Here is a 14,557-nt window from a genome sequence, read left to right on the forward strand (position 1 = left end):
ATTTAATTACTATTAAATGTTAAATTGGTGATGACAACATGATGCAAAATACACAATTGAAGCTTTATCATTTAAGTCAGATTTTACGTATGATATTTATATATAACAGTGTCAAATCTGGCCTATTTTAAGTAATGTAAAGGGGCCTGTTGTATACTGCATTTCTCACAAATGGTCTATTTAACATTCTGTAGAGCCTTATACAAGTAAGCCACTGTGACATAATGTCAACATAACTCAGTTGAGTCCATAAGAAATATAATGGCTGGTGAACAAAAAGAGAGAGATTTGTGTCAGGTGTCCATTATGCCAGATTATCCTATAATTATGCAAAAACAGCTGTGATTAGATGAACGCAAAGTACACATTTACTTCCAGTTTCTTATTTTAAAGTCATTTCCAGATGACTGAAACTAACCATGACTGATTGTCTTTTCTTTGGAAATAGCATTATTAACATAAAAATAGGTACAGTAGCTCAGGGCTGTGCAGCAGCATGACAAATACAATTTCTCGGTTCTGTGAGTTCTGATTAAAACATGCACAAATGCTTGGCTGTCATAAACCCCTTTTAGACCTCCAATTCACTCCGCAAATGTAGAGAGGTTGTTTTTCCAATCTTGCTAAGCCAAAGAATAAGAAAAACTACACCCTTTTTAAATGTTTCACTTCCAGTCATCCCAACCGCTTGCAGCATGAAACTCCAGGAAAACATTTTGCCTGTGCGGTCGACAACATGTGAGCCAAATAGGAATTTGAAAAAGATCAAGTTATCATGGGTGTTAAGTCTGCAGAATTTGGTCGTCTATAATATAGACGATCAAAAAATATATAGACTCTATATCTTTTTCTAATACAAAAAATATATAGTCCTAGGTTTGTATTTCCTAAAATGCCAAACTATTCCTTTAAACAGATATAAAAAACATATTTAAAAGAAAATTAGACACACACATAGTACTCTCCCAGTTGTAAAAGGATGTGAGGCTGTCACCATTGTGTCTGTTATAGGTCACCAATGCTCACCTGTAGCAGTGCAAAGCTCATTGACACATTTTTATTCGAGCACAGCGTGCTGAAGGAAAATCCTCTCAAAGTTGGCAGTGCACTAACAAGCTAACTTAGCAGGAGACTAAGTCCCCTGCAAGGCACCTCTGATCCATTCCAATCCCCACCATGGGCTAATAGTAGCACTCAGCATGTACACTAGGAGATGGATGAAGACAGAGTGTGTCTGGGTGTGGGTGTGGGTGTGTGTACGGGAGGTAAGGATGTGATCAAGACAGATTGATTTGTCACTAGTCTACTGGTGTCTGAAACTCTACTTTACTGTAACTTTAACGACAATTATTACCAGGACCACCAATTCCTGGAGACAGTAAGACAGAACCTGTCTGTGTGATCACTATGGCTGCACTTGCTGTGTGGTGCTGATGTGGATCATGTTACTATGTCTTACCGGTGCAGGTGAAACACTTGACATGGAAGTGAGTGTCTTGTACTCGCACCACCTCTCCTTTGCATACTTCCCGACATCGCTGGCACCGGATGGGTCCAGAACTTCGTTCACCACCTGGAGAGCCTTGGTGATAAGCTGCCGAAAAACGAAAGACAAAAATGTATTATTGTATTTATTTGATCAACTGTAAAACTTTGCAAACCCTTTTAAAGCATAGGTTATTTCTGATAGTGGTGGAGCATAGTTATCAGTTTCATGTGTCAACAGTTGATTCTGCTAGCTGAAATGACAAATGTCGCCTAAATAAACAGCTAGCTAATTAAGCTAACGTTAGATCTACAGGTTGATTTGAAGTTGAGTAAAATAAATAATGGTCTTAAATGTGCACTTGATGGGAACATACAGTAGGCCTACATATAAATTATATTTTGTCATAAGCTATAGCTGGCAGGTCGCAGTTAAAAAAGTGAATATCCTCATTGGAGAGCTATTAGCTTTAGCCTTCTACTGTAGGAAGCTATTCATGCTAATCTTTGCAGTTTATACAGCAGACAAATACAATGTTTAATAAGTTCTTCACACTTTTGTTCTCTTATTTTTGGTAATGGAAAGAGTTGCATTACTGTAAAGATTGATAGTAAAGATTGATAGTAAAGCTAACTAGCGCCGCATGTACACACACCGTCTCAACATGCATAGAATTTGAAACATGGACAGGCACACACTTCAGTATGGTTGCTATGCTATGAATGGACAATCCTACTACCAACAGCTTTACCTCAACTTAGGTCACAAGTGAACCATGTAACAGTGGCGAGCCGTGAGCTTTATACCTAGGCCCTCTGACCCCCACCCCTTCCCTCGAAAAAAAGAAAAAAAAAGAGTTATTACGTCACAGCGTATACTTCAGCGGAATATCAAAACAACGGCCCAGGGTGCAAAACGCATCAATGACAGCGACCCTCTACCACACAAAACAACACCTGTGAACCCAATCTGTGTTCTTTGACATTGAAAATGATATTGCATTGTGTTTGTTACTTTCGTTGCAGTTGTATGTCTTAAGTGTAATTTGGCATGCTTTTATTTTGAAGGCGAGTTCACGCTGTTGACAGGAAGTTGTTGTTGCTATGGAAACAAGAAAAGTTTCACAGCGGGCGGAACTTGTCATCTAGTCCGCGATAATAAAACCCACCCATTTAGAGGGAAGATATGATTGGTCAATTGTACTGTCATTTGACATTACTCTCTCGTTCAGTTACTATAGCGGGCCCTCTGTGAATCGCAGAGAGGGCCAGATGAGCTTCTTTCATGTAACCCACATTCAAACAGAGACTGAACAGGCAGATTCAAAGGATTTATTTATTTGGAAATGTTATTTTATTAAATCAAGTTTTTTTCGGTAAAACTAATGAAAAATATAACAAAAATAATATTAAAAAAATATATATTTTAAAAAAATATTATTTTTTTTAATGTTTTTAAATATTATTTTTTGGAATATCTTAGGCCCTCACAGAGGGCCTAGAGGGCCCTGACGGCTCGCCACTGCCATGTAAAAATAATTGGATGATGCAATAGCCTGAAACCCTTCTTGCCTACTAATGAAATTAGATACTGCATTGTCAATCACATAGATGTAACCCCAACAAACCGTAATCAACATTTCAGCCACACGAATGTACTGTCAACTATAACAGATACAAATGTTTCATCCACTCTAATTGATATTAAGTGGACAGCGTTTTCATTCAAAAGCGTTATCGATTTCAGCATTAAGCTCAACAAAACTGCATTTCATATCAAAGGTTTTTCCACTGTATGCAGCAATCCATCACCAGACTCTCTCTGAGACTGAGTACACTATAGGCCTACTGTGTGCAGTTCACACAATAATATCAGTGTAGCTTATGTCAACACTCGTTCTAAAGCTGCGAGGTCTGACACCTATGTAAGCCGGGTAAGCTCCAGGCTTTCTCTCCCACTGTCTTTATTTTTCACATACACACACACACACACACACACACACACACACACACACACACACACACCACACACACACACACACACACACACACACACACACACACACACACACACACACACACACACACACACACCACACACACACACACCACACACACACACACACACACACACACACACACACACACACACTGCTGTGTCAGGTTGGAAAGTGGATCCCCTTACCTCATTATGCCTCAGCTTACATGTCCGACGTCTGCAAGCCTGGTAGCTATATCACATTGTCAGGAAAGCTGGTTCTTACTTTGAGAGCCTTAACAGTAATTAAATAAACCCTCTCACAAGCAAAAAGGTCAAAATCATAGAATAATTTGATCTTAAGTTAATACTATTTCTTGTGCTGTCAGGGGCTATTTAAAGGTCCTTCTTTATAAACAGATTGTTTATTCACAAGCACAGACAACCAGACTTTCAATACTAAGCCTTCACCAGAACAGCTGTGTTCAAAGTCTCTCATTTTGCTCCATCTTCCTTAAGTAGCATCTGAGTGGTCCTACAGTTTGTGGGAAGGGCATAATGGTAGGGTAACCAGCAGGCATTACTGTCTACCTGAGAAGCTGCCTGAAGGACTTTGCTGCTTCAGTCAGAGCAGCATCAGCATATGGGCTGGCGTGACAGACACACTGATTCCATTTCACTGGATGAATCCTGAAGGACTCGCAGCACTTAAAAAGTCTAACAGCCTTGCACGCTTCAAAGCCTGAGCACCGCTTGCAAGCTCCAAGTTTGACAACATTGAATGCATAGTTTGTGTACTAAGTGTGAGGGTATACATACATTCATGGGTGCATGACAGAGTGAATGCATTACTCAAGTTTATTTTCCTTCTTGGGACAGGAGTGTGGGCACTGGAAATATGCAATCATGTTTAATTCCCACTCCCAATCTCCCACACTCAAGTCTCTGTTAGTTCATTGTTTCCCTCACAATGCTGGCAGCACCACTGGGACAGAGAACCCTGCCTGATAAGTGCCCAGCCGCTGGTTTAAATAATGACACTCCCTTGAAAGTGGGTTTTTGTATATGTGTGTGCCTCTGACCAGGAAAAGGGAGGCAGTCTTTTTGGTCGTAAAACCCAGTGTTTCCCCTATATACAAATAGCGGCGGCGCAGCTAAAACCTTTTTGACCGTTGGCGCTCATCCTAATTTTCGGCCTTGATGTAACAACATTCATAATTAAGTAAATGTACATCCTTTTCACCCCGGTTACACTTTTCATTTGCCCTGTACGATGGGCGCTGTAAGTGATGAAAGTGGGGGATGTTGGCTTATCAGGCGCCCGCAGCTCACAGCCAAAGTGCGAGCATGGGAGCGAGCGAGGGAGAGAGAGAGAGGGCGCACTGGTACCGGCGCTGTTGTTATTAGAATCTGGTGCTAGCTGCGCTAACGGATATAAGAAGTAGATGTTTCTACAACCAGGATGGAGGAGAGCTCTCCTGTCAGACTGAGAGGCTCAGTGAGGTAAAGGACTCGGAGTGTTTAGATAGTTAATTTTAGTCTAAGTCATCTCAGTGGGTCTCAAACGTTTTGACCACAAATGATGTAAACACATATTTCCAAGGCACTCCTTTATAATTATTAGGATAAATACAAACAGGTTTGAAATCATTCCAATGTATACTATAGGACAGTCAACCAAAAATATCGTTTAAAGTTGGAGAGATACAAAAATATGCATTAATAAATAAATGTTAACTAGGTAAAATAAGATATGAATGAACAACAAAAATTAAAATAAGTTACATTTATTTGTTATTGGCTATGGTAGGTTATTGGTTATGTTCATATACTTATTTGATTATTAAAATGTAAACCGATCTTTTTCATATGGGTGTTTTAGAGTTGTACCCCCTAGATCAGGTCTCTAGTAATTGTGTGCTCAAAGTGCTCCAGATTGAAGCATTTTACTTTAAAATGTTCAAAAAATCTTCCCGGGGGGGCATACCCCCGGACCCTTCTAGAGGATGTGACGTCCACCCCCCAATTCAAACATGTTCATCCAATACTGAATACATTTTAAGCCATTTTGACGTATATTACCTATGTCAATAAGTTTCTGTTTTTGGAGTGTATTTGTCTTTTGTAGAGATTTTTCATTTATTCTTTATATATAAAATCTCGCCTAAAATCTCGCCTAGGGCAGCAAATTGTCTAGAACCGGCCCTGGTACTAGGCCTCAAGAGCCTTTCTTGTGCTGGCAGACACATAGAAACAAATTGGCGGGGCGCACTTCGCACGTGCACACACTAAAAAATTCCACGCGCTCAGCGCTCACATTATGCTGAGCCCACTTGCCTTAGCACCGCTGCTATGACTCCATCCTAGGGGAAACACTGAAACCAAATGAGCAACACTGATCCCATCAGGTGTGTACGAGAGATAATGCGAGTACACACCTGATGTACATGTGCCAACTCCACTGGAAATACACAGGATATTTGTTTACAATGCTGACCTTCTGAAATATGGCCAAAACAAACCTTTGGCTCAGCATAACCTCCTCTGCTTTCGCCTCAGCCAGGTAATCAAAAGATACCTAAATTAAACAGACAGAGGTGTGGCAAATAGCAGAGGTTCCTTCACATTTATGACAATTATTTACTAAAGAAGATCACTTGTGGAACTTGTTTAATGTGCATGCCAACAGGCTCCACCTACGCAGAGCATCCATGTACACAATCAGCCCAGGAGCTGACGTATTACATGTACATAGCTCTCTTTCTAAACCCATTAGCGAGCTCTCAAACAGCCCTCCATCCTCTTCCATGCTTAGGTGTTGTGAGTCAGTCTTCTAATTATAGTCACTGGACTACAGGTGTAATCCACTGATCTCAAATCAGTGGCGACTGCTCTGGGAATAACAGCAGACAGGTGATAAAAACCGTGCCAGGGTCGGTAAGGTCGACAGCATCTCCAGGGACACAGAGAGGCTGCTGCTATTTCTGCCCCTGACCTGACAGCCCCGGGGAAGAGCATGCTGGGAGCTCGTCACAAGGGATGCTGGGAGATCAGCGGTGACAAGTGAGCGGAGCGAAGACTGGGGAAACGAATCAAAGAAAAGCCAAATAAAGTCGATTCCGGATAAATCATATGAGGAGATGTGTTTTTTTACTTTTTCAACCGTTAAAAAGTTGTCAACTACATGAATATCTTCGAGGGAAAAAACAATTCCCACAATACATTTTTTTTGTCATCAAACCATCCACAACCTGCAATGCTTAAAGCTGAGGCCAATCCAGATGCAAACCAGTGGGTTCAGCTAATGGCAACATAACCCTCCTGTTGTCTTCGGGTCAACATATAAAATTGCTGACCACCACTTTCATTGCATTTTGGATGATTTAGTCAACGTGTAACTAGCTAAAATAGTTTTTTTGGTACACTTACTACACAGAAAACAAAGCAACACCACGCCTTGAATTCAGGTGTCTCCATGCCATCCCCCATCCCCTCTCTTTACCCCCCTTTATCTCTGTCAGGACCTTGGTAAGCAGTATTCATCAGAGCAGCGATGGTGTCCAGTGGTATCACAAACATACTGTCACTGTGTGGAGAGGGAGAAAGGTCAGAATGCTGCTGACAGCCTGAATGATCACTCAATCCCAACAGAGGCCAAGGTCATGGAGACAGCAACCTTGAGGATGACATCTACAATAAAGCCACAATGGTTGAGCTGGTCTTCGTTTTATTATATTCATTTAAAATACATTTTAGAAAGAGCTAAAGGCCTGCGGATTAAATAGAATCTGAATGTTTCCATGAAGTCTCCTTCCCGCAAGGGCTTTAACTGTTCTACACAAATCCAACAGAAACCAGTGAATAACCACAATGACAGGGCAAATGATCAAGAACAACATGTGCCTGATTTGATGTGGAATTGGAAATATATACCAGTTGTACGTGACTGTTTGCTCTAAATATTCATGTGTGCACCCCAGCATCTGTGTTTGCATCTGTGCATCTTTTTCTCCCACCTTTGTTCTCTGTGTTATTGAACTAAGGCGTCTGGCAGGAGGAGTGATAAATGGGGTTTGGCTCTGGTTCGGACTGCTCACCAGATGAGGCAGAAGAGCAGGAATCATATATGATACCACCCCCTTCATGTCTACCCTTGTTCTGGCTCACTCCTCCCATAAAACAGCAAAAACACAACCGACATTGAATCAGCACATGGAGTATCCATCATTTGATCTAGCACTGTCCCGTGTATCTATACATGTATTTATATGTTCCCTTCTTTAAGTGGGGCATAGAGAGGACACTGTCTGTCAGGGCATTTACCATTAGTTCCATTTGGACACTTTGGTACATTTATACTACCCCACGGATCATTTCCCATAATTTTGTGGGATCTGACATTTAGACTTTCAGCATCATAAATTCTCCTTTCACCAAACGCATTGATCCATGAAATGGTATCTGGAAATGCTCGATTTCAATAGACTTTGCCAAACAACTTGGAGAATGAATCCTTGCGCCAAATGTGATGTACCGCCTTTTTCATAGCCAAAATTGAGTGAAGGCAATCCTTTGAAAGACTACAATGAGTTCAAGGAAGTTCACGTTCTAGCATGGAGTTTTAGAATGCTAGCTGTTCCTAATTAACACTAAACACATCGTGCAGCTAAGGATAAAATGAAGAATGCCATTATTTTGCAGGTATTTGGTCATTTAATCATGTTGGCGCTAGAGGAAAATTCAGTGATGCACAGTCTTCACGATGCACTACATAAAACGTCAAAGGTCACCAAAGCCATAAAGATTTATCCTCTGGGTGCATTGCTTGTAGAAAATTGCATGGCCATCCAATCAGCCGTTGTTGAGATATTTCTGTCTGGAGCAAAGTGGTAAACTAATCTCTGCTAGCGTGGCTAAAAAACTAAACATGAAACTACATGGAGATTACAGCAGCCGTTGATTTCCATACTCATCAAGCATTCAAACCATATGTCTTAATCATTATGTGAGACGCAGACACGCTTTTTGAAGTCAAGACACCCAAATGGGAATGCCTTTTTGAAGTATTTTAACTCTGTATAGAGAGGAAGGGAGGGAAGGAGGGAGGTGTCAGTGCAGTCTGTAATGTACGGCTCTGCAGACCGCCTCAGGTCCCTGAGCTCAATGATCACTGTATTGATCAACATGTGTTTTATCGCTCCCCTGACACACACTACTGTACATACACTGCATTCAGAAACTGGTCCTTACTCTGTGGGAACATTTCTTATTGTGTATAAAAAAAACAAGGTCATTCCCACCAGAAACTAACCTTCTACACCCACAGTCCTTCCTGGAGTGCCAGCCAGGCAGAAGATAGGGGTCTGACCCGACACACACACAAACACACAAACATTCACACAAAACCCAGTGACCATGATAGAGATAGAAGGCCATGAAGATGAAGACAGACAGTCAGAGCTGTGTGTAATTACTCCGCGTGTGTCGATGGCCTCTGGGCTATCACGCCCAATGCAGCGGAAAACGCTGCACACAGAACAGCCTAACAGGCCCGTTCATGTCTGAAAACTGTGTTGAGAGAGGAGGGGAGCATATGTTTGACTGGCTGGAGGTGTGGGAATCAAGGAGAGGAGAGGAGAGGAGAGGACAGGAGAGGAGAGGAGAGGAGAGGAGAGGACAGGAGAGGAGAGGAGAGGAGAGGAGAGGAGAGGAGATGGTCTTTCCTCAGCTCTGACGCCTGCTGTGTTTTCATGCCTGAAGCCAGACACTTGTCACCCCATCCTCTGCCTACTGTGACAATGCCGTCACACAGCTAAATGCAGACATACACAGGTTCCCACAAACTCACATACAGGTTGACATGTTGCTGATGTGTGTGTTTGCGTGGATTTCCTGTGTAGGCACATGCTTTTAAATCAGGAGAACTTGTGACAGCTCTCCACATGCCGCCTGCATGCGCTCCTCCCCCTCCTGTGTCAGCTGAGAGAATGCATTTTGAAGCTTAACAAAATAATTTTACACATTTTCCATAGGAGGGTAAGCGAGGAGCTGCGTCACCATTCGTGGGTCACGCACGGCACGAGGACTGGCAGTCAAGGCAAGACTCTGTACCACAGGGTTAAGAGCACTGGATAAATAATGGAGTGGCACACAATGACAGACTAGATTATGAATTATGCAGTGATACCTCGCTCATCCTGAAGACACTGAGGACAGGAGAGGGAGGACAGGAAGCACATGACACAAGAAGTTAACCAAGCACCGGGTGCACCTCAAATACAACTGTCATCAACGGGACTCTTTAAAACGTCTTACAAGCCTTGTGAATCCAATGATGACTTGTAAACAATAAAGTGGAGCCACAAAAGCACATGCTCACACAGCTGACCATCATAGGCCTACAGGGGAAAGCCCTGATTCAGCAAACAGAGGATAAGGGTCACAGTCAGCTGATGCAAGGTCAGGTCAGCATCATGGCGGGCCCCGGGCCGGTTTAGGGTAAGTATGACAGGATGTCAGGCTTATTTGGCATGCGCTGAATCACAGTGAACCACGAGATCCACATCAGAAAGCCCCAGGAATCTAGGTGATTTTCCTCGAGCAGCGAATGTGTTAGAAGACAGGTGGACTTTTATGAAGAGGGGACAGCTGGAAGACTGGGTGGTTCCCGCTAGAGAGGTCAAATGTACTGCTGATGGTGGTGAAGAGGCAGGGAAGAAGATGAAAGAGGAGGGGAGCAGACATTGGGAGGGACCGAGCAACAGCTGTTAGGTAGATGAAGAATCCCAAAAATGCTCTTCTATGAATGAACTCTGGGCAAATGCTACTTTGACCTCCATATATATTTAGCTCCCCTATCCACTCTAAACCAGCCCCAAGTCTTTATCATGGGGCTTGATACACACACTATAAACAGAAGCACAATTCACACCAATTTTATATTATAAATATTATTATTAGTAGTAGTATTATTTTCTTGAATATGCATGCCAAATCTCAACTAAGTATGGCCATTCATTCGAATATTATGCTTTAATGAGGTGAAATTGAATCACATGGCTTGAAATTGATTTCAACATTTTAAATGGCCACTTTCTTTAGAGTCGTGGAAATATAGGCAATTATTGTTCAATGTTAGTTTCACACGTTGCTGGTCCATGCGCTGAGAGTGGAGAGATGAAGCGCGCAGGAATGGACTTACCACTGGAACTCATGATGCCCAATGTTGTTCTTATCTCAAACAAATCGTCTCCGTCGATGATAATCCCATAAAGCAAGAGGGAATCTTCTCGGAGCAGTTCACTCCTTCCAAATTGTGTAATTAAAAATGAACATCAAAGTGAACGTAAATGATGATGCTCTCTCACTCTCACAACACTGCTTCCAGTGTAATTTCTGAGAAGGTGGACAGATAGATAATAAGAAAAGAAAAATAACGCGAGGATATTTCCAGTGCTTTTAAAATCCAAAATGAGGCTCCTGTTGTTTCTGTGTGTAAGTGTCGCCTGTGTGTTTTGTTTTTAAAGACAAACAGACGCCAGTTACAACACAATGCTGCTCAGTCGGATTCCACCTTCACATTTTCGCTCCTGGCTGTTTCCAGCTCCGCCGCGCTGCACTGCTGTCACCGCGCGCGCCTCTCACTCTGCACTCACACTCAGAGGGAAGCTTCCGGTCTGCACTTTCAAAATAAAACTCATCAAGGGAGTTTCTTGACTGTGACAGAAGAAACATTGATTTAATTAAAATCGACTTTTTCTATGTCTATTCGTTCAGATTGTACTTACTACAAGTCAAATTAACTTCCTTTAATGTGTTAAGTGTTCGGTATTGTTGTCAGAGTAATTGGCCCATTATTTTGAAAATCCAGAAAACAACAAATTAAAACACGTGATTTGAGAAGCCCATGATAACTATTTGAATAGCTGTAAAGGGCTTAAAGAGCTTTCCTTATTTACACATGTATTCAATTTGTTTGAATGTATCTTTTAATGATCCGTTTCAGGAGTAATGAAGCATCGGGGGTCAACCAAATGATCAAAACCTTACCCTTTAAAAAACCTTAATTTCAAAATGTGTTAACCATAAAATTAGGTAGATATTTTTAAGACTAACTTAAGAAAAGCATTTACCCGAATGGGAATACAGGAGAAGGCAACATTATTGTGGAGGAATAAATCCACAGGTGTTCATTGCATAATTAGCCCACAGTATTGAGTGTATGCAAGTCACTTTGAGTCAAAGCGTCTAACAAATGACATGTGATGTAATTTAATAACTTAATGTCAGAGGTGGGAGAAGTACTCAGATCTTGTAAATTAATTGAGTAAAAGTAAAAGTACCAGAGTCCAGGCATACTCTGTTACAAGTAAAAGTCCTGTAATCAAAAGGTTACTCAAGTCAAATTAGAATATTATAAGCATACAAAAATACTTAAACTACCAAAAGTAAAAGCACTCACTATGCAGATTTGTATTTTTCAGAATAATATATATGATACGTTTTGATTATAATTATTGATGCATTAAAGTCTTATCAAAGCTGGTAAAGGTGCAGCTAGTTTGAATGACTTTGTATACTGCAGCAGGGTAGCTTGTGAATTTACTCCAGGTGGAACTAAAGTCTGATTTAAGTGTTGATTATATTTCACATTATTAATGCAAATCTGCAAAGTAACTTAAGGTACAAAATAAATCTAGTGCAGTAAAAGTACAATATTTACATTTTAATTGTAGTGGAGTAGAAGTTCAAAGTAGCATAACATGGAAATACTCAAGTAAAGTACAATTATCTTGAGTAAATGTACTCAGTTACTTCCCACCTCTGCTTAATGTCACTTGTATCTGGACTGGAGACATAGTAGCAATTAACACATTTTAATGATTTTATTGTGAAAGTGCATCTGATTTATTTCCGGTGTTCCTCTGACTTTCTGTTGGTCACTTGACTGCTCTCTCTTTATTATCCTGGGTTGAACGACGTCACTCTGGGCTGCTGTGGACTCTTTAGGGACAGTTTAGCCTACATCACACAGCAAAGTGTTCAAAAGTCATCAGTCTCCATATGATTTCATTTCTACACGAGGTGAAGATCGAGATTCTCTGAAGCATCTATTATTTATTTAATAATCAGTCAAGCCAGTCGCATTTTAAACTTGACAGAACATTACGTATCATTGGTAACATTTAAATTGAAATGGAAAAATTATTGCGCAAATATAATTGAATATTCTGGAGAGTTTTTGTGAAACTGAGGATTGTTTGTTGTTTTTCATACACCGCCAGGCTTGGCTTGTTGCTAACACTGTCATGACACCGCCCTCTTCTGGAAAGTCAACGTAAGCAAATCAGTTAATTGGATTATTGACGGTGGAGCTATTGTTGAGGGGGGAGGTTAATTGTATATCTGTTGACTGATTTACTATGCTGTGTTTGCCTGTAGAATAACGCTGATTATATTATAGTAACTGGCCTGTAAAGGAAATAGTTGTTCTTAACAATTTAACTGTGTATGATTCATAGCAAATGCATTATGACCATAGGCTATTTATAGTATTCTGACTCAGTGTTTAGTATCACTGTTGAATGAACTCCATTTGATTGTGGAACGCCCATCAGCTGTTTCCCAAACAGTCTTAGTCATGTGTCAAATCAAAACCACATAACCAATCACATTTATTGAAGTCCTTCAAATGCAACAAAAGTAAATTACCTGGGAAATTAGAAGATTTCAACACATACAGACAATACAACAGGCAAATAAACTGGACCTGAAACCAGAAAAGGTGTGTGTGTGTGTGTGTGTGTGTGTGTGTGTGTGTGTGTGTGTGTGTGTGTGTGTGTGTGTGTGTGTGTGTGTGTGTGTGTGTGTGTGTGTGTGTGTGTGTGTGTGTGTGTGTGTGTGTGTGTGTGTGTGTGTGTGTGTGTGTGTGTGTGTGTGTGTGTGTGTGTGTGTGTGTGTGTGTGTGTGCAACTGACTGCCTTGTCCCGTGTCCTGAGGAAGCCCTGATTCTGATCCTGGAGGAAGCTGGACAATGGGTGGATGTGGTGGCGTCTCTCTCGCTCTTTCTCTTTCTCTCTCTCTCTCTCTCACACACACACACACACACACACACACAGTCTTACCTCTTTGGTTCTGGAGCTCAGTGGTTGTACAAGATGTTCTCTCTTTGTCTTTTAATCTGCTTTTCCCGCTCACACTTTCTGGTTCTCAGGTTAAATAGAGTTACTACTTTGTGTCAGACTCTGATCAACATAACACACCACATTATGAGCGACCTGGATCTAGGTCATTTTACATTCTTATTATTTTACCACGGTGTGTTTACTGATCTGGCTCAAGTCAAAGCTGATTATGATCACTGTGGATAATGATTGACTTAAATAGCCCATCTTTATCAGGGTGGTGTATGTGTGTGTGTGGGTGTGGGTGTGACAACATGTAGATGGGTGCCCTGTATGCCTGACGTGTGCCGGGTGCTGATAGTACCCCTGTGTCAGTCCTGCGTTGTACTTTTATCCTCCAAACTGTAAACTGATGGGGCAGAAAAACAGGAAGCTGTCCTTCCTGTGCACTGGAGGCAGCGGGGCAAGAGGCCTGTCAGGTCAACACAGTGTTGTCCCTGTCTGTAAAGGCGCCAGTGCACCCTGATCCAGTGTAAAGGCAAACATCTCCTGGTACTCGTTATTACTGGAATAAACCTGCATGCTGGTGACATCACTCTGAGCCTTCTGCTGGAAACTGTTTCCAGTACAAAACAGCAACACTGAGCACAATTTATGATTTTTGCGAGCTGTTAAACACATGACGTAGATCATGTTGTTGTTGCAGGGGGGTTCTGATGTGTATGGCCGATTATCAGCCACTCAGTGGTTTAGTATTGGAGTTAATGTGTCTTTTGTTTGTCACACTCTGGCCAACTATCAGTAGCACTGATCAGCAGAATGCATTCTTCACTAACCCTCTCAATCCTTGCCCTTTGTCCAACAACATTGACACACACACACACACACACACACACACACACACACACACACACACACACACACACTGAAACACACGCTCAATCTACCATCCACACTGCAACGCTTCACT

The 14,557-nt window shown here is 41.5% G+C and overlaps 1 protein-coding gene across 2 annotated transcripts in view; it reads right to left on the reverse strand.

Annotated features, from left to right (window-relative positions):
• Positions 1–11,060, reverse strand: part of ablim3 (actin binding LIM protein family, member 3) — a 43,484-nt gene extending 32,424 nt beyond the window's left edge. For both annotated transcript variants that reach the window (XM_034120993.1, XM_034120992.1), the window contains exons 1-2: positions 10,665–11,060; positions 1,460–1,594 (exon numbers count right to left, since the gene is read on the reverse strand). In XM_034120993.1, the coding sequence (XP_033976884.1) occupies positions 1,460–1,594; positions 10,665–10,677 (148 nt within the window). In that variant the 5' untranslated portion in view covers positions 10,678–11,060. The remainder of the gene's footprint in view (positions 1–1,459; positions 1,595–10,664) is intronic.
• Between the last annotated feature and the right edge of the window lie 3,497 nt (positions 11,061–14,557).

Source organism: Trematomus bernacchii, unplaced genomic scaffold, assembly GCF_902827165.1.
Source record: "Trematomus bernacchii unplaced genomic scaffold, fTreBer1.1, whole genome shotgun sequence".
Taxonomy (NCBI): domain Eukaryota; kingdom Metazoa; phylum Chordata; class Actinopteri; order Perciformes; family Nototheniidae; genus Trematomus; species Trematomus bernacchii.